The sequence below is a fragment of the Glycine max genome, chromosome 6 (assembly GCF_000004515.6).
Source record: "Glycine max cultivar Williams 82 chromosome 6, Glycine_max_v4.0, whole genome shotgun sequence".
Classification (NCBI taxonomy): domain Eukaryota; kingdom Viridiplantae; phylum Streptophyta; class Magnoliopsida; order Fabales; family Fabaceae; genus Glycine; species Glycine max.
In genome coordinates this window covers 858,785-878,909 of record NC_038242.2, presented here as the reverse complement: position 1 = coordinate 878,909, position 20,125 = coordinate 858,785, and the positions used below count along the sequence as shown (strand labels likewise).

General features: G+C 35.3%; 4 protein-coding genes across 5 annotated transcripts; all 4 read right to left on the bottom strand.

The window, feature by feature from the left end:
• Window positions 1–964: 964 nt before the first annotated feature.
• LOC100499996 (Rer1 family protein) lies at window positions 965–5,671 on the bottom strand. Its single transcript, NM_001248443.2, has 4 exons — window positions 5,494–5,671; window positions 4,960–5,341; window positions 1,476–1,656; window positions 965–1,324 (listed from the first exon to the last, which is right to left on the bottom strand). Exons 2-4 carry the CDS (start codon window positions 5,319–5,321, stop codon window positions 1,271–1,273), a joined length of 597 nt encoding a protein of 198 aa, NP_001235372.2. The 5' UTR covers window positions 5,322–5,341; window positions 5,494–5,671; the 3' UTR covers window positions 965–1,270.
• A 761-nt stretch (window positions 5,672–6,432) lies between these two features.
• On the bottom strand, window positions 6,433–9,923 carry LOC100817031 (protein RER1B). Its single transcript, XM_003527152.3, has 4 exons — window positions 9,640–9,923; window positions 9,096–9,449; window positions 6,902–7,082; window positions 6,433–6,807 (listed from the first exon to the last, which is right to left on the bottom strand). Exons 2-4 carry the CDS (start codon window positions 9,443–9,445, stop codon window positions 6,754–6,756), a joined length of 585 nt encoding a protein of 194 aa, XP_003527200.1. The 5' UTR covers window positions 9,446–9,449; window positions 9,640–9,923; the 3' UTR covers window positions 6,433–6,753.
• Window positions 9,924–11,362: 1,439 nt separating this feature from the next.
• Window positions 11,363–13,848, bottom strand: LOC100819351 (SNF1-related protein kinase regulatory subunit gamma-1-like). The gene is made up of 7 exons (XM_041016053.1): window positions 13,644–13,848; window positions 13,348–13,523; window positions 13,137–13,244; window positions 12,787–12,945; window positions 12,621–12,703; window positions 12,313–12,504; window positions 11,363–12,190 (listed from the first exon to the last, which is right to left on the bottom strand). Exons 1-7 carry the CDS (start codon window positions 13,846–13,848, stop codon window positions 11,803–11,805), a joined length of 1,311 nt encoding a protein of 436 aa, XP_040871987.1. The 3' UTR covers window positions 11,363–11,802.
• A 354-nt stretch (window positions 13,849–14,202) lies between these two features.
• LOC100814910 (glucose-1-phosphate adenylyltransferase large subunit 1) lies at window positions 14,203–18,627 on the bottom strand. 2 transcript variants are annotated; one of them, XM_003527149.5, is made up of 15 exons: window positions 18,399–18,627; window positions 18,008–18,288; window positions 17,788–17,910; window positions 17,526–17,696; window positions 17,268–17,360; window positions 17,083–17,166; window positions 16,935–16,990; window positions 16,707–16,800; window positions 16,090–16,275; window positions 15,872–15,952; window positions 15,398–15,484; window positions 15,205–15,309; window positions 15,015–15,121; window positions 14,767–14,827; window positions 14,203–14,651 (listed from the first exon to the last, which is right to left on the bottom strand). In XM_003527149.5, exons 2-15 carry the CDS (start codon window positions 18,215–18,217, stop codon window positions 14,550–14,552), a joined length of 1,560 nt encoding a protein of 519 aa, XP_003527197.1. In that variant the 5' UTR covers window positions 18,218–18,288; window positions 18,399–18,627; the 3' UTR covers window positions 14,203–14,549. The 2 variants fall into 2 exon arrangements, with proteins under 2 accessions (XP_003527197.1, XP_006581117.1); XM_006581054.4 differs by lacking the exons at window positions 18,008–18,288; window positions 18,399–18,627 and having other exon boundaries at window positions 17,774–17,911.
• Window positions 18,628–20,125: the final 1,498 nt, after the last annotated feature.

The following is a 20,125-nucleotide window of genomic DNA, read 5'->3' as shown; positions in this document are numbered from 1 at the left end:
AAACATCAACAGTAGAAATATATTAATATAGGATGACATTTTCATACTCTTTTGACTTCTTAAGACTTTTTAACTATAGTGTCCCAAAAAGACTTTAGATATATTATTTGTGGAACCTCAAATTTAAACTTATTTTTTTAGTCTCTTTAATTTCAAAAATTACTCTTTAGTTGCTCTCCACAAATTCTTTTCTCTTACATTGATTTTGGGGTGATTGGGATTTTTTTTATGGAGACTAAAAAAATTGTTCAAAATTAAAGAGCTAAAAAAATATAAATTTAAATTTGAGGGATTAAAAACATATTTAAAATTATAACACTCCATCCATTAAAGTGTTTCAAAAATACGTTTTCCTCAAATCCTAAAATAATAAAAACCATGAAATTAAGTTATCATGTTGATTTTTTTTTTCCTTAGTATTTTCATCTCTTAAATGACAAATATTTTTTTATAGGAAAAAATACTTCTTGATGCTGTAAAAAAGCATATATTTGAGGGGCGGGGATCTTACTACGACCCTACTTTTAAAATGTAAAATGTAAGAAATACTTGCATAAAGGATTTCTTTTGTTTTGCAAAATTATTAAAGTCAACTTTAAACTTAAACTTGACTTATTTAAACAAAAAAGTTCAACTTTGAGCTTGGAGTAGTATATTTAGTAGCGAATAATTAAAAGATAGCTCTCATTTGTGAAACGGCGGAATTATCTGTGTAACCGATCGAAAAATGCAGAACGACCAATACTCACAAATCAAATGGTGTCAATGCCTAAACAGCTAAGAAGCATATTAGCTATCAACAGCATCCTAAGCAATGGGCCCAAAATTTGACGTACTTTTAAGAGACAAATTACACTGAACCTGAACCTATCCAATCTCTCAACTTTCGGTGATGGTGTTCAAAACCCTATCTAATCTGAACGATGTAGTTGAGGCAGACAGAAAGCAAAAGCAATAGATGAACTTTGCCTTAATATTGAGGTAGAAGCCACCAGGCATGGAAAAATTACAGCATCACAAATTCACAATACAAGCTAAGATTTACAAGAAAAATCCAATCAATACGTGTACCGACAACGAAATTCTACCAATATTAGCACGTATTCGTGTATAACATGAACAGTGGACCATTAAGATTTTCTGTAACTGCATACTGGCATCCATAATACCCAGAATACAAATTCTTTCATTAAAAAAAGGGGGAAAATTAACTAGCCTGAATGTTCACAAAACCTAACTTAGTAGATCTTCAAATCATAAGAACCAAGTTTCAGTCTGCACGAGAGCCACTGCTACTTGCAGAAGATTTCTTACCACTATACTTCTGCCAAATATTAAAAGAAATAGCGTTATATTTCAGGCAGAAAGGACACAAAAACAAAGCAAATCTTACTTGTGGAGGATACGAGGTACAAAGAAATAACAGTTGCACAAAATAAATGATAGAATGACAATTTAAGCATAAGAAAACAAACCTGCTTCCCCAAGTTGAAGGGGATATATTTGTATTTCATCATGTGTGCAACTTGACGCCTCATTGTAAGGACAAAGAGAACAACCCAGTAACAGAGTAATATAGGCCAAAAGACAGGAACATCAAACATGGAAAAAAAGGTCATCACAAACGCTATGCAGAGAGCCTTAGTGAAAGAATACCTGCGCCCATTACAAAAATTCACGCACATGAATAGCAGCAACCACTTCAAATAAATAAATTGCACATATAAGTGAACTCACACCACTGAAAATCACTACTTACTACATAAGTTTAAGTTGATTTTAATTTCTGGGAGAAGTTTAAGGTCCCATTAGACTAAAAATATCAATAAACACTATAAAGAGGAGAAAATAAAGGGTAAAACGAATTAAGCCATGCTTGGATAAACTTCTCCATTAGAAGAAGAAATAAAAAGGTAAAAAAAATTGAGTTGCTCCTACAAGTTAAAATCAAACTATACACTTAATTTAGTAGAAAGTCTTGCATTTAATTTCTCCAAAAGTTGAGATGCATAAGTTGATTTTAGTTTATAAGAGAAGCTCAATTCATTTTGCCTTCCAGTTTTCTTATCCAGAGCACCAATCCAGTGTTATGAAATAGCAGTTATGGCGGAGCAGTTTTTTTTATAAAACACCATTGTATGGCAGTGGCATTGCAGGCTTCATATGGCAGCACCATGGTAGCTGGCAGAAGCTTGGTGCCAATGGCGGAAAAAGCGTATTTTCTTAATTATAAAGACAAAAAAAAGGGGTACTGTAACCCGATCCAACCCAATTGAAATAAAGGCTTTTAAACCCTTAAGAGAACCCCAACAGAGAAGGCTTTATCTTGAGCGAAGCTTCGCTTGTTAAAGTCATGGCTCTAGTTGTTAAAGTGCTTCACTTTGTGGATGATGAAAAGAAATGGCCATGGCTTTTCACCATCCACAAAGTGAAGCACTTTAACACAGATTTGGAATTGTCAGCCTCATAGGCCATTGCATGTGGCTGCCCACTTCTTAGACCCGGAGTTCTTCAATGACAACATAGATTTGGAATTAGATTGTATCATTGCATTAGGAAGTTGGTCCCACAATCTGATATGCAACAGAAGATTTTAACTGAGTTGCATCTTTACAAGTTTGGAGCTGAACACTTAGGTTATGATTTTTCCATGACACAGGAAAACCCATCATCCTAGAAAGAAACTACTAATAATTGATTTTTTGAAATTTTTTAAAGTTACAATTCAGAATTCTAAGTGATGCACTTGGTTTTGTAGCTTATTGGGTGGCAAATGTATGCATCCCAAGCTCCATATTTGCAAAGGCTAGCTATCAAAATTTTGAGCCAGACCTGCAGTGCTTCAGGATGTGAAACAAATTGGAGTGTATTTGAGCAAGTAATTGCCTTTGTTAGAAAACAGGGTTAAGGCTCATAACTAAGCTTTTCATTTTATTTTGATGGTCAAGTTTTTGATTGGAGAGATATTTGAGATTTTGAGCAAGTTTTATTTATGTTGCATATTCATTCCAAAAAAGAGATAGGCTTGAGCACAAGAAGTTGCATGATTTGGTGTTTGTAAAATACAGCCAACAACTCAAACCAAGATATAATGCTAGAAATTAAATTGATCCAATTTCTCTCAATGAGATTGATGTTACAAATGGCTAGTAAGAGAGATGGATGATCAAGATAATGGTACTGGTAATGAGTTGGTATTTGAAAATGACGATGCACTAAATTGGGCAACTATGTATGAGGCCTCGGGAGTTGGAGGGCCTAGAATATATATTGGCCTATTGGGAACAAAACAAAGAAAAGAAAGGAACCAGCAAGTGATGGTGTTACTCTTAGTGCTGCCCAAACATCTAAAAACACAGGCAGTGGCCACATCTTCAAAAAGAAACAAGTAGCAGTCCAAAAAAATGACAAGGATGTGGAATCCAAAGAAGAAGAGGTCATGATTACTTTTGAGGAGTCCGATGAAGAAGAGGGAGAGGGATATGCGTCATTACTTGATGATAACAACGAAGAGCATTATGTCAGAGTTGAGGAAGAGGATTAGAGACTCTTGAGGCTGTGTTTGGTATGAAGGAGAGAAATAATATAGCAAAGAAATTTTGTACTTTTCCGTGGGATGCACACCTCTTACACTCTAATTTAAAAATTTATCTTCTATTTCTCTCCTCTGAACCAAACACACCCTAAATGAGTTTGTTAGGCATTGGTTAATGGTTATTGTGAACTCATAAAATTTGTAATGGTTGCTAGGAATGCAATCCATTGTTATTGGTATTGCTGTTTTTTAGTATCTATATCTGCTGTGTTTTTAGTTTTTTTATTTATTGGTTAAATTACTCATTTGATCCCTATAGTTTCATGATTCTTACCTTTTTAGTTCCTATAGTTTGAAAAAGATTTTTTTGGTCCCTATCGTTTATATTTTAATTCTCTTTTAGTCCCTATAGTTTAAAAGTGTTCATTTTAGTCCTTATAGTTTGAAAGTAATATTTTTAGTTCTTATAATTTATACTTTAATTACCTTTTAGTCCTTATTAAAAAAATATATATAAAAATAATTAGCTACAAATTAGTTATAAATTATCAATTATTTTTTTATTACAAATTATCTTATGATAAATTAGTTACGAATTACTTACTAATATTTTTGTAGTTAATTGTAATTGATAATATTACTCATATTTTGATGGTAAAGACTAAAAGGGAATTAAAATATAAAGTATATGGACTAAAAAGACCACTTTTAAACTATAAGGACTAAAAGAGAATTAAAATACAAATTATAAGGACTAAAAAAATCACTTTCAAAACTATAGGGACTAAAAGACAATTAAAATGTAAACTATAGGGACTAAAAAAAATGCTTTCAAACTATAGGGACCAAAAAGGTAAGAATCGCGAAACTATAGATGAGTAATTTAACCTTATTTATTTATATCTACTGTTCTCACACACACACACTCACACTCACACACATATTGGTCCGCCATATGTATAATTGTATATGGTGGATGTTGGGCTTTCCACCACGCTCTGCTGTTGACAACACTGCACGGATCCTCTCCAGTTTTTCTCAACGGGAGAGTGAGCAATTTACAAATCTTGCCATTCAATACATACTTTCTATTTTTTATATATTAAAATGATATGATTAAATATTATCAAGGGCGAAGATAGTATCCAGTTTAGAGAAAACTGGAGAGATTTTTTTTACCTATATGAGAGAATTTCTATAAATCAACTTATGAATAAGCTAATTTTAACTAATGGGAGAAACTGAATTAATTTTGACAGTTTATCCAATCAGAGTCTAAATCATTTTATCTTCTCTTGCTGTAAATGCTTATGAAAAGGTTTATCCAAACAGGACTATGGACATAAATTATTGTTTATGATGCGAATATAATTACAGTGATACAAAAGAAGTTAAAATTGAGGAAAGAGAGAATGGGAAATTACCAGAACTTGAACTCAGGGAGGCGGCGAATGAAGGGTTTGAACTCATCGGAGCCTTTGGTTGGAAGCATAGGGGCGTTGGAGGGATCGAGCTCTGGATCAACCAAAGGGGAGAGAAAGCCAATCAAGAGATTGAGAAGGTAGATTCCGAGGCCGTAGGAGACAATGTAAAACCCCTGCAAATAAACAACACGCAGAACGTAGATGGATGCAATCACGAAAGTCCCAATCCATCTGTAGAGGGCATGGGGAGTGGATTTATCCAGATAGTACTGAAAAAGCTTCGAGAATTCCTGCAAGTATTGCTTCACAGGTGCAGAAGGTGAACCACCGCCACTGCCACCGCCACCTCCACTTCCCTCCATTCAAATCACAACAAACTCACCTGTGATCCCAATATTAGGGTTTTGTTTTGGTGCAAAATAAACGGATATTATTAAAATAAGGGGAAATGAGTAATGAGATCTGGGTGGATAAGGAGGAAAGCAGAACCCCTAAGATGGTGGAAAAGGAAACATATCAAGAATGAGAGCTGACCTGATGCCTGTGCGAGGGAGTGGATGGATCTACAATCTACAATACATGTTCGCTTGAGTTTCACTTCTTTTAATATTACAAAGCTTCGCTGAAATGGGCTAATCGGCCCAATAGCCTCCACCCTTGTTATTCCAACTGCTTCAAAATTCTCAAACCAGCCAATAGATCTCATCGATTCTATCAAAGCCTGTCCCACTTTCTGCTTACTGTCAGTTAAGGACGTTTAAGTAATTGATATTTGTTTATAATTGACAGAAAAATTGTTTGACCGGAGGGATTTTTTTACCATGTCATACAAGTCACTAATTGTTTTTTTTACTTATTTCCATTATTTAAATAATTCTTTTTTTGTTAACTTAGTAATTTAAATATATTTACTAAATAAGTCACATTAATAATCATGATTTGTCCAAAACCAAACAATCTACTCCATTAAGGAATTTAATAAAACGACACTTGTTTTAAAATATAATGAATTCTTGCATGAAGGTTTTTTTTTCTTTTTTACAAATTATTACTTGCATGACTTATTTGAACAAAATGTTTAACTTTAAGCTTGGACTTGTATGTTTAGAGGCGAATTTGATCAGCCTTTTAACAAGTAGAAATATAATAATCGCTGTAAAAAAAGAAATAGAATAATTAAAAAATAACTCATTTATGAAATGGATCAAGTCCTTTCCCTTAAAATAGCGACACCCACCGTCATTTGCAAAAGTCCCAGTGAAAAAATAGCTGGTTGGTATATGCATAACATCCAATACTCACAAACCGAATGGACACTGTCTGAACAGCTTAGAAGCACACCTGCAATCAACAGCATCCTACTGGGCCCAAATTTTGACGTGAACCTATCCAATATCTCAACTTTCGGCGATGGTGTTCAAAACCCTATCTAATCTGAACGATGTAGTTGAGGCAGACAGAAAGCAAAAGCGATAGATGAACTTTGCCTTAATATTGAGGTAGAAGCCACCAAGCATGGAAAAATTACAGCATCACAAATTCACAATACAAGCTGAGATTTACAAGAAAAGTCCAATCAATAACGTGCACTGACAATGAGATTCACTATCAATATTAGCACGTCTTCATGTATAATAAAACGAGTGGACATTAAGATTTTCCGTAACAGCATAATGCATACTGACATCCATAATACCATGAATACAAATTCTTTCATAGAAAAGGGGGGCATTGACTAGCCTGAATGTTCAGAAAACCTAACTAAGTAGATCTTCCAATCATGAGAGACAAGTTTCAGTCTGCACGAGAGCTACTGCTCCTTGCAGAAGATTTATTACCGCTATACTTCTGCAAATATTAAGAGAAAAAGTGTGTTATATTTCAGGCAGAAAGAAAATCAAGGTATATGATGGAAGGGCAATTTAAGCATAAGAAAATCAACCTGCTTCCCCAAGTTGAAGGGGATATATTTGTATTTGATCATGTGAGCAACTTGGCGCCTCATTGTAAGGACAAAGAGAACAAACCAGTAACAGAGTAATATAGGCCAAAAGACAGGAACATCAAACAGGGAAAAAAAGGTCATCACAAACGCTATGCAGAGAGCCTTGGTGAAAGAATACCTGCGCCCATTATAAAAATTCACGCACATGAATAGCAGCAACCACTTTAAATAAATAAATTACACATACAAATGAACTCACACCACTGAAAATCACTATCACTAAATAGGTTGATTTTAATTTATGAGGGAAGTTTAGGGTCCTATTTGACTTAAAATCTAAACAAACACAACAACAACAACAACAACGCCTTATCCCACTAGGTGGGGTCGGCTACATGGATCAACTTCCGCCATAATGTTCTATCAAGTACCATATTTCTATCCAAATCATTAAGTTCGAGATCCTTTTTTATAACCTCTCTTATAGTCTTTTTGGGTCTTCCTCTGCCTCGAATTGTTTGTCTTCTCTCCATTTGGTCTACTCTCCTCACTACAGAGTCTACCGGTCTTCTCTCTACATGCCCAAACCACCTAAGTCTATTTTCCACCATCTTCTCTACAATAGGCGCTACTCCAACCCTCTCTCTAATAGCTTCGTTTCTAATTTTATCCTGTCGAGTCTTACCACACATCCACCGCAACATCCTCATCTCCGTTACACCTACTTTATTCTCATGTTGACTCTTGACCGCCCAACATTCTGTTCCGTACAAAATCGCCGGTCTTACCGCAGTCCGATAAAACTTTTCCTTTAGCTTGATCGGTACCTTTGCATCACATAACACCCCCGATGCTTTTCTCCATTTCATCCATCCTGCTTGAATGCGATGATTCACATCCCCTTCAATTTCCCCATCATCCTGTATTACAGACCCAAGATATTTAAACCGTGTGACTTGAGGGATAATATGGTCTCCTATTTTCACCTCTGAGTTAGAAACCCTCCTTCTTTTGTTGAACTTACATTCCATATACTCCGATTTGCTTCTGCTTAGGCGAAAGCCATGTGTTTCTAGAGCTCGTCTCCAAGTTTCCAACCTCTCATTCAACTCCTCCCTCGACTCTCCAAGGAGGACTATGTCATCTGCAAAAAGCATGCATCTCGGCGCTATCTCTTGGATTTGTTCCGTGAGGACATCCAGAATTAAGGTAAAAAGGTAGGGGCTAAGGGTTGACCCTTGATGCAAACCAATTGTGATGGGAAAATCGTCTGACTCTCCACCCTGTGTCCTAACACTAGTCGATACCCTATCATACATATCTTGGATAGCTCGAATATATGCAACCCTAACCCCTTTCTTATCTAGAGCTTTCCACAAAATCTCTCTAGGCACTCTATCATACGCTTTCTCCAAGTCAATAAAAATCAAGTGCAAGTCTTGTTGGGCCATGCGATATTGCTCCATCACCCGCCGTAATAAATAAATCGCTTCCATGGTCGACCTTCCCGGCATGAAACCAAATTGATTCTCAGTAACTTGAGTCTCCTTTCTTAATCTCCGTTCGATCACTCTTTCCCATAATTTCATGGTATGACTCATGAGAAACACACTTATGAGAAAATAAAGGGTAAAAATAAAAATGAATTAAGCCCTATTTGAATAAACTTCTCCACAAGTTCCATAAACAATTATAATAGAAGAAATAAAGAAAGGTAAAATGATTTGAGTTTCTCTCACAAGTTAAAATCAACTTATACACTTAGCTTATATAGAAACTCTTGCATTTAATTTCTCCAAAAGTTGAGATGCATAAGTTGATTTTAGTTCATAAGAGAAGCTCAATTCATTTTGCCTTCCAATTTTCTTCTCCTACAAGTGTTTATACTCATATTAGTTAAAAATTAGATTATGCATAAGTTAACTAGTTAAGTCAGCTTTTAGAGAAGCTAGTGCTACTCTTGAGAAAAAACTGGAGAGTGTGCAATTTATAAATCTTACCATTCAATATACATGGTTTTCTATTTTTTATACATTAAAATGATTAAATATTAAACTTAATCAAGGGCTATGAGAGAAACTCAGTTTATCCAATCAGAGTCTAAATCATTTAATATTTTCATCTTATCTTCCTGTAAATCCTTATGAAAAGGTTTATCTAAACAGTTTATCCACATTAAACTTAAAATTACCAGAACTTGAACTCCGGAAGGCGGCGAATGAAGGGTTTGAACTCATCGGAGCCTTTGGTTGGAAGCAAAGGGGAGTCGGAGGGATCGAGCTCAGGATCAACCAAAGGGGAGAGAAAACCAATCAAGAGATTCAGAAGGTAGATTCCGAGTCCATAAGAGACAATGTAAAAACCCTGCACATAAACAACGCGCAAAACGTAGATGGATGCTATCACGAAAGTCCCAATCCATCTGTACGTGGAATGTGGAGTGGATTTATCCAGATAGTACTGAAACAGCTTCGAGAAATCGTGCAAATACTGCTTCACCGGTGCAGACGGTGAAGCACCGCCACCGCCACTTCCTTCCATTCACCTGGTGCCAGCGACAAACAAGTAACAGTCTGAGATTAGGGTTTTAAGATTGAAATACCAACAAACCAAAAGAATAGGGGAAATGAGATTTTGGATAAGGAGGAAAGAAGAAACCCTAAGACGGTGGGAAAGGGGAGAGGGAAAAAGAAACTCGAAACAATGAAAGTGGAAAACGAAGAATGGAAGCTGACCTGGTGGCAGAGCGGATGGATCTGCAATACAACAAAAGGTGGGTTCTCTGTCCGTCAACCCTTTCTCTGTCTCATGTAATTGTTAAGAGCTGGAATGGAACTATGGAAGTGGAAGCCATCTACTGCTCTGAGGTCAGCCTCACCACCTTCTTAGTTACCATCTATACCCTTCCCAAAACTAAATTTATTAGATTTAAATGGTTATTTTTTAAGTGTTATTATTTAAAAACTCATTAATGTTTTTGAATTTTTTTCCAAAATAATCTTATCTTACCAATCTAATCCATGTGAAATGGGATTTCGTCTCCATAACCAGAATTGAGTTTATTATCCTTAACTAAAATTTTAGGCTTGAGTTTATTTTTATAAAAAAATATAATTGAAAAAGGAAGATCTTATTATATGTGACTAATGAATAGATACTTCCTATCAATGTTAAATACATTTTTTATCCTTGTAATTTAATCATTTGTGTTCTTGCAAAAAAAAAATATTTTAGTCCTTACAAAATTTATTTTAATCCTTACAAAATTTATCTTTTATCTGTCTCTAAAAAGTGTTGTCCAAAATACTTATAAGAATAAAAAAAATAAAACAAACATATTTTTGCAAGAACTAAATAAAAAAATAAATTTTCAATGAGAAAAATATTAATTTGATGAAAAAAAAAACATTTAAACCTAAAAAGTAGTAATAATAATTTTTTTTTTTGTTTTTGTTTTTGCAGGACGCCAATAAAATTGAGAACAAATGCTTTAGACAAGCCCAATAGAACATGGGTGTGACGACCTCGCCTTGGTTGTTTTTCTCCTAGTTGTTTCATGCACTTTGAATGTTGCTTCTTGCACTTATTTTTAGCTTCCAACATGTAAATTACATCCGACAAAGTCTTTATAAAATGTAAATTTTTTACATTTTAAAAAGAATTTTCCGAAATGTAATTTTACTTTCTAAAATAGGTGCAGGATTAGAGTTACAGGAAGTAATTTTTTGTTTTTCTTGCACCCCATAAATCTCATGCATGGCACCCCTTTACATTTCGAAAAGGGTAATCTTTAGATTATGCAGTAATTTATAGTAAGTAGATATAAAGAAAGTTAATTAAAAAATTAATCTTTAAAACTAAAAAAAATAATGACTAATTTTAATTAAAATATAAAAAATAATTTAAAAAAATAAAAGAATAAATTTATAAAAAAATAGATAATTAAAAATATAATTTTAAGATAATATTGAAAAGTAAAAAAAAAAACACATATATTGATTATATTCTCTGAAAAAAGTATTCAACAATTATCACCCTTGGAATAGTAAGATTTAATCAATAATAATATATATATTTTTATATAAACACAGGATCATAGGGAAAGACATCGAAGACTCCTCTTCCTCCCTTCTGGCATCCCACCTATAACAGTATATTATATTGTACGTATATATATTGGTGGGTGATTGCAAGACATAGGTGGTTGGTCCAATATATATTCGAGGATTCAGTAATGATGTTTGCATGAAGTACTTTAGGATTCACCTTTCATGGTGATCCCCAGGTTTTTGTTAGAATTTCTGTACGTATCTGCATCATAATCATGCCCCATGGTATCATTGCGCAAACATGTCAGGACAATGCATGAGGGCGATGTTCCACCAACGTATGATTATCAAGGTTTAACTTTAGGTAGATTGCTTTTGTCCTTGTATTCTAATGCTAATAATCACTTCTTTTTCTTTTTTGTTCTTTTTCTTGCTAATAAATACTCGTTTTTGACTCATTGTTCTTGCATCCGTACATAGTTTCCTATGTCACGCAGATAAAGATGCAAAGTCAAAAATCGGTATCTCTGGTAATTGTTCTTTGGAAGAAGTAAAAAGAAACAGACGGATTAAGTGACTATTAATTAGGCCGATCTTCTCACGGTGCCAAAAGTGAAAGAATTGAATTTGAATATCATCACAAGACTTGAGCAAAATTATGAAATATGAACCAAGAATTTGGAACCCAAAATGATAGGTCATGCAGAAACAATATTAAGGTGAGGCAAACTGTATAAATTACATTCTCACATCTCTGGAGTCATATAATCATGTTGCATCTTCCCAAAAATTGCTTTAATTAGTACGACTTTATGAGCCAAAAACCTTCAAACACTGCTATATATCATATCAATGATTACGAACCATAGTTCCATTTTTCACCTGACATCCACTTTGCTCCAAGGCAAATTCGAAAAACCCACCTCCATTAATGCTAGAATTCATATTTGGTGGTGCAAACTGCAGAATTATATCTCTTAGTGTGAGCAACCCTGTAACTTGCTCATTATCATTGATCAGAAAGCTGAAACTGCTATTAGTCTCAGTCGTATGCTCCATTATTTGCTTGAGCGTTTCAGTTTCCTTGTTGGCAACGGGCAAGTCCATTCTGGGTATGAAGCTGTTTTTCAGACGGAGACTTCCTGCTGTGAGTAAAGCCCCATGGTCATGTTCAATGGCTTGTTCAGTTACTACTTTGTCAGTCTCTATGTGAATGAATTCTTTCACAGTTAAAATCCTGCTATGGCATAGAAACAAGCAATTTTGTCATATTGGTTACATCAATACTGTTGCCTACATTGGCCCGTTAGCTTATTTTCTAAAGGCGAAAGGCAAAGAGAGGACATGTTTTGAACTTACGATCTATTTCTTAGGAGGTCATTATTCTTTACAAGATTATAAACGTCGCCGTTCCTTACATTACCCACGAGCTTCTTAGTTTGTCGATCTACAACAGCAACTGCACAAGTTTGGTTTTGCCAGAGCAAATCTAAAGCATTTGCAACAGTTTGGTCCCCATATACACAACTAGGATTTTCTTGGCTTTCAAATCTGTGGAAGGATAAGAAAGGGGTGAAAAAGCAACACACAAGATTGCCAATTCACTTTGAATAAGTGGCAGATGGATGTATCATGTATGCACAATAAGGAGTGTGAGAGTTGAATACCGGAAATCTGATATGTTCTTATCTGCAATGCTATCAAACCACTCTAGTTCACTTGATTGAAGAAGGTGCTGGACTACTGCATTCTAGCAGAAAGACTAAGCATATTAAAACAAGATACATTTGTTTCAATTCATTGTTCAAAACCTGTGCTTAACTCAGCAGATACCTGTGTAACATAACCGATGAGTCCAGCTTGAGGTTCCTGTATGACCGGCAAAACGTGCACCCGATGCTTAGAGAGAAGTAGCAAAGCATGCAAAACCGTGTCATCCATGTTTACTGGGAAAAATGGTTCCCAGAGGAATGACTTGGCCAACTCGCTAACCTGGTAATATTGTAGTAGTAACTCAAAATTAGCAATGTGTTCAACTGGACAGTTTTGCATCAGCATGCTTTATAATGAGACTCATTCCTAATATCCTACATCAATGCAAAATTCAAACACAAATTTTTGTTATGGTTTGCTAGGAATTATGACTAAGTAAAGAAAGGTCACAAAAAGAAAATACGAGAAACCTTGGTTAGCCCAATCTGAGGAACCTGATCCAGGATGGAGAAAAGGCCATCGTTCTCTAAATCCATGAGATGATTTTCCATGGTATCATTTTTTATCTTATCAAATTCCTTGAAAATACCACGTAAGAAATGAGAATGCCGTGCCATATTTGGGTGGGGGGAAGAATAGATAAATAGAAGGTGTCTAAGTGTAACTTAGTGGGGGTAATACCTCAAGGCACCAAAGAACCATGCTTGTAAAATCAATGAGACCAATATAACGATCTGAAAACCTTATGCTGCCCGCATGGGAGTCTGACGTATCCACAATTGCTGCAGAAAATATATCCTTTTTGTACAACGCATGAATTGCATCCCTTATACTGTCTCCAGCTTTCAATTCCAAAACTTAGGATAGAAGGGACAGGAGGACATGCATTGAATGATATAAGAATCATGAATATTTAATGTTCATGTGGGCATATTGATTCTTAAACAAAACAAAGTTGCCAACAACTATAAAAGTACCAGGTGAATTTTTTATGCCAGCTATTGCACTAATGGGTATGTGATCAAGAAATTGTTGGAGGGCAGAGCCAGAATCAATCTGCACGTGTTGGTTTTGGTTATCATGATCATTGTGGAGGTTTGAACTGAGGTTCTTTTCCTTGTTTTCTAACCCACGACCACCATCCGAGACGTTCAACACGTCCGCAATTTTCCGAGATTGCATTGTCTTCGTTTTTTGTTTCCGATTCACCAAACTCCATGCATTTAATTTAGCTTAACTCTTAACTTTTCCATCTCTCTTACACTCACCACCTGTGCCCTTCACCATCAACATAGGACTTTGACTTGTCCACAAAGCCACAAGTTCCACGTGTCAAACTCTTGGTAATAACTTACCTGATCTTGCCACGTGGCATTGGGCATTGCCATTTACCGCGTGCATTCATGCATCCTAACGCAACGCTTTCAGACTATTAGCGATTTGGTGTTCATTTTTACTATCACTACTATTTTCATCAGATACTAAATTTAAGATTACGTAGGGGCTTCAATTCACGTATAATAGCAAACAGAAAGATGATGCCAACGAATCCATTTAGCCATACACTGATACCTTAGCGATACAAATAATTTAGAAAGTGTCTTTTACAAGGGGTTCAAGCAACTTTGTAGCTAGCTACCTCGGGCTCAGCCCTTCAATTTATATACTCTCATGCATCTTGATTTTCGTGGTTTTATTCATTCTATTTTTACATGTATTGGTGGGGGGGAGCTACTATTTTACATATCATATAGCACATGGGGTGTTCTGCTGCTTTCTGCATTGTAACACAGCATTGCAAACAGCTACCCTTCTGTCCAAAGATGGGAGCATTCCTCTTCCAGCGCATTTGGGTAATCAGCCCAGAAATGAGCCCTATCCATTTATATGACAGTGCCATCTTCTATGGTTGCCTTCTCCATTATGATGGTGATTCCTGATCGGATGTAGAATCCATCTTCTGGTCTATCTGCTTCTTGAACGCCCTACAGAGAAAGCATTCGAGTTGGCAAGACATTAATAGGTTGGCTTATGATAGGTCTTGCATATACAGGAATTAAACAAACAGGATCAATGGTATGACATATGAGCATTGCTTACATCTTTGTTTGCGATGATGACATCTTTCCCGATCTTTGCATTCTTGTCAATAATACAGTTCCTTCAACAAAGATAACAAATTATGTAACAATTTCATGACTATTAGTTGGCAATAATAAATAGAGTTGCTACATGACAAAGCTTATTCTTTATCATGATACTCATTCAATATCTATATTTACTTTTAACTTTCTAGACCCATAAAATGATTTAAATAATCTAGTTTCAGTTAACTGGGTTAAAATTACCTAATTTTGGTATTCCTTCCAATACCAATTGGGACCTTCCCCTCTGCCAGCAGAGAAGCAATTTCGGATTCAGTTTGGTAATAGTCTGCTCCCATCATTACAGTGTCCTATAAAAGGTGGTTTTGGTTAGGAGGAGGAATCTTAAATGAAGAGGTTTAGCATCAGAGGTCTAGAATGTGTAGTAGTTTACCAGGACCTCAACGCCATAATCCAAGCGTGAACGTTCACCCACAATGGAGTGTTGAACTGTGCATTCCCGCAGGAAACATCCATGGGAGATAATAGCATCCACAATCTACCAAAGAAACTCAAACAGAATGAGTAAGATATTTCATGATGTTACCAACATATTAAAAGATAAATTATTGTAAATATTATCATACCCGGCATTTGTCAATCTTTGTTGGTGGTAAGAATCCTGGAGATGTGTAAATGGGAATCTTGGGGTCATAAAATTCGAACTTGTGACTCTGCAAGAGAGTGCCATAAAGCAGATAAGTATTAGTTTCAATCAACTGAGCAATGACACTGACAATTTGCAACATTCTAGCAAGTAATTGAGCTGAGTTTCACTGTAACTACTAATTAGGCCACTGAGCCATGTGCCATAATAAAGGTACTATTGCTTATTATAGTTAATACTAAACTGATTCATGCCTCCTCCGGTTTAGTATGGTACAATTTGCCATTTCCTACTGGCCTCTGTTCTCAGACAATACGGCCTATACTGGATGCAAAACAAGGGCTAGTAGTGTATCTTTGGTTTTTGTGGTTTGTGGCTAATGCATAATTCTTACACTCAGAATGGGGTAACCATTAAATTTGAAAAATGATAGTCATTAATATATTGAACACACCTCTTCAGTAAGAGCCAAGTTAGCATTGTAAAAGGATTTTATTGTTCCAATGTCTTCCCAATAGTCTCCAAAAAAATATGACTGCAAAAAAACAAACATATGAAAAAATATATATTCATGGAATTTTCTCTTAAATGAAGAGGTTTAGAATGACACATAACCCTCTAAAGTGTATAAAAACATTTGAAAAAATATATATTCATGGAATTTTGTCTAACTTGGACATTGTGATCCCTCACAGCTGCAGGGATGATTTCAGATCCGAAGTCATTTGAGGTAGGATATCTCCATTTCAGAAGATTGAGTAAAACATCTGTCTTGAATACATAAACCCCCATAGATGCAATATATGGTGACTCTAATGCATCTTGGGATGACAACCCAAGAAGAGAGGTATCTGCTTGCTGCAGAGAATAACAACGAAAAATATATTATGAACATATTATTTATGGTGGCAACTAGTTTTAAAGAAAAATTAAATAACTATGGCAAAAAGAAAAAGGATGAAACATAAGGATTCAGGGCTTTCTTTTGTAGGGAAGTTTGCAAATCCAGCCTTTATAGTTTGTACCTTGTAAATCTAAGTCTGCATATTTTTTACATGTTCAGCTTATCAAATATTTGTTGTCCTTTGATGTACTATAAGTCATACTAGATTTAACGATGTCAAAATGCTATAGAGCTAAGATGTTCACTCTTAGAAGGGTGAGGAAACACTCTTGAAATTAAGGATGGTAATTTATTTTTTCTTTCTGCTAGTGAAACACCACAGTAGAATTACCAGACAACATGAAAACAGAAAGAAGATGCATCAATAAGTTAGCTTGTGAATTACCATTGCTTTCAGATCATCACCCTTAGGTTTTTCTGAAAATTGAATGATGCGGCCTCTGTCATCTACTTTAACCAATCCATAATCTGATGCACGGCTGAAAAACAGGCAATTAAATTTGTAAATATTTTGTCTTCAGGAAGTTAGTTGTTTCTATTCACTCCCCCTAGAAAGAAATTAAGCCTAAATATTGACTCAGCAGCAAAAAGAAACACATCTTAGAGAACACACCTGTCACCCACGGCAGCACATGAAACTGTAATATCAGCATTTCTATCCACGTGACTCTGTTCATTTTGTAACCAAAACTAAATCAGGATTTTTTTGAAAATGAAATGAAGAAATTATACATTCTATAAAACAATACTACACCATATACCTGCACAAGGTCCATGTAATCCATTCGATATAGATGATCTCCAGCCAAGATCAACACATTCTCAACATTTGTATTCTTGGCATCCTACAACAATGCCCCATTACTTCTTGGGAAGCTCAAAAAGTGATAGTGACAAACAAAAAAGAAAAAGATGAAGCAGCATATAAAAAGAATTACACGCCCACCTCAAATACCCAAGTGAATTGCCTCACAGCATCTGCAGTTCCTTGGAACCAATTCTTTCCAGCCTCTCCTGGTGTTTGAGTAGCCGCCAGAACCTGTTTTGCGCTTTGATTGGCATAATTAGTCACCGCCATGAATCATTAAAAAAATAAAAAAGCAAACTTACTTGAAAGTGGTCAACAAGAACCTCCCTAGTGTCTTATATTTCCCTATCAATCACAGTAACCAAATGGGGCACATAGTGATGGTGATGCACATACCTCCACAATCCCATCCCCAAAGTTAATGCCATTTCCAAAATAGGTGCGGGCGATGTGGCGGTTGAGGGATGCAGAGTTGAACTGGGTCAGCACAAATATTTTGTTGATGCCACTGTTGAGACAGTTGCTCATAGGGATGTCTATAAGCCTGTAGCATCCACCCACAGGAACCTGAAAACACATTGCATGCCACACCATCACAACAACAACAACAACAACAACTTAGGATTCAGATTTCAGACAAAAACCATGATTCACTAACGGCAGGTGTGGCAGCACGTTTGGTGAGAGGAAAGAGTTGTGTCCCAGGTCCGCCTCCCAATATGATGGAAACAACATTTTTTGGATCAGCTCTTCTTCTCAGAAAGGAAGGCACTTGCAAGGTCTGAAAACCACACCAAATGAAAAAAAATAAAAATGCAACCACACAAAGTAAAAGACCAAGAAGTAGAAGGTGGATCCCAGAATCAAGTTCAGCTTACCAGTGATTCTTTGGCATTGTTTGATGTGAGAACAGAAGATACAACACCAACACCATGTTTCACCCTCTTGTGGCTTCTAGAACGTATAGCCAACTGATTCATCACCAAGGCACTGTTGTTGAAGCCACCTTTTATTCTTTCTCCAAGAAAGCCTTTCTCAGAGTTTGCTAAATGGGTATTGGCTTTCAGGGTCACACAAGCAGAAGCCATTGTAGTGACCTCACCTCACCTCACTGCTAAGAAGAGATGGTGATGGATCAAATGTTCAGAGTCCTTGAAAACTGCAAATACCACAGTAAGTTTCACTTACAAACCGTGAAGTCAAGTGTGCATTACACAAAGATCATGAGAAACTGTAATTAATTATTAATTAACATAAAGAAAGCCTTACCCTGCCCCCAAGGAAGGTGAAGCTGAAGAGGATCGAATTAACTAATTTTGTAAATGATGCAATAAAGTGGAAATCTGGTGAAGCAATGACACTGGTTTTGATTTTTAAAGGTCAATTATTAGACTTGTAATGCGATCGAGTGGTGATGAAGGTTCTAGAGGTTGCCTTTATTGGCTTGTGAGCCAGACCCCTCACGAGAAAAATCTTATGGTTTTGATAGGTATTAATTTCCAAAAACTATAGAAAATAATAGCATATATATATAATAATGTTTGTTAATTGTTAGGCACTATAATCCATGGCCCTCAATTCCTTAATTAGTCCAAGTTTCTAGGTGTCTGTTCCACGTGGGAAAGGCATTAAGGAACAAAACACATGTCAATTACGGGCCCTGTCCGTACATGAAATCGAAGAAAAATAATACTAATTAATATCTAGATTCGTTCAAAAAAAAAAAAAAATTGATGTGAATTTTTACGGTTGTTATTTGCTTGAAATGTACTATATTGCAGTACCAAAGAGAGCCTGCTCAAATCTGACATGATCGTGAGCCTTGGAGCCATGCAACACATGCTCCAAAATTTCTTTGTTCTTGGTTGAGTTTGATAAATGATAAAAGCACTTCCATGCTAGCAATTGCCATTTCACTATCTAATTATTTCATACATTTATAAATGATAAAAAAAAAACTAGATGATTTTTTTCTCATGCATAAAATCACCCAAAACAAAATATAAATTATTATTAATTTTTTTTAATAATAAGTTCTTAGTTCGAATAGTAGTGAGCTTATCCCTTTAAATAAAATCTTAAGTTTGTGAATAAAAAATAATTTTAGGAGAGATTCTATAAAAAGTGATAAAATATATTTTTATTTAAAATTTAGTTATCAAGAAAGCTAATAAATATTATATATCAATGTTGTAATAATAAAAAACAATGGCAACATAAAAACTCTTGACATTATATTGCATGTACTATTTACTATTTAACTATAGATATGAGAACTAAACAATGACGGTAAAGTAACAAATAATTTGAATCAGCAACAAAATGAGATGGAGGAGAGTATGTACAAGTATAAGGTTTTTTCAATTTTCTAATTCTTATTTTATTTTATTTTTTGGATGTAACTAACGGATCAGCTCGATTAGCCAGAGGCTCGTCCAAAATACACCAGGCCGCGTGCATGGACGGTTCTCATAGACGCAGCTGGGCCCATACACAGTGGGCCCACCATAAGTATCTCTGTTTGTCGCTCCTGATCTCTTGCGACTCACCCATGCCTTTCCCATGACATGCGTTGCTCATGTGTCAATTAAGTACTTGATAATATAAAGACCAACAATAAAAAAATCACTACATTCATTTAAATGCGAAAAATATGTTAAAATATACTTATAAATTATTCAAATAATATTATAAGTTTACTAATTGATACGATTGTTTATCAAATAGTTTATTTAGTTGAACAAAACACTCTTGGATGTTTAGTTGAGTAGAGTAAGATAAAGTCTTAAATTTAACAAATTACAAGTTCCAGTCTCCATTTATTTATTTTTAAACGAGGAAAATATAAGTTTGTCAGTAAATGTTCATCATTGAGTTTGGTGACTGTTCCTATTTAGATTTGAGAGAGTGTAGCCATCTTCTATCTATCTATCTATATAAATCTTCAATAATAACAAAAGACAATGAATGTGTGGGGATGAACATGAGGACCGTTG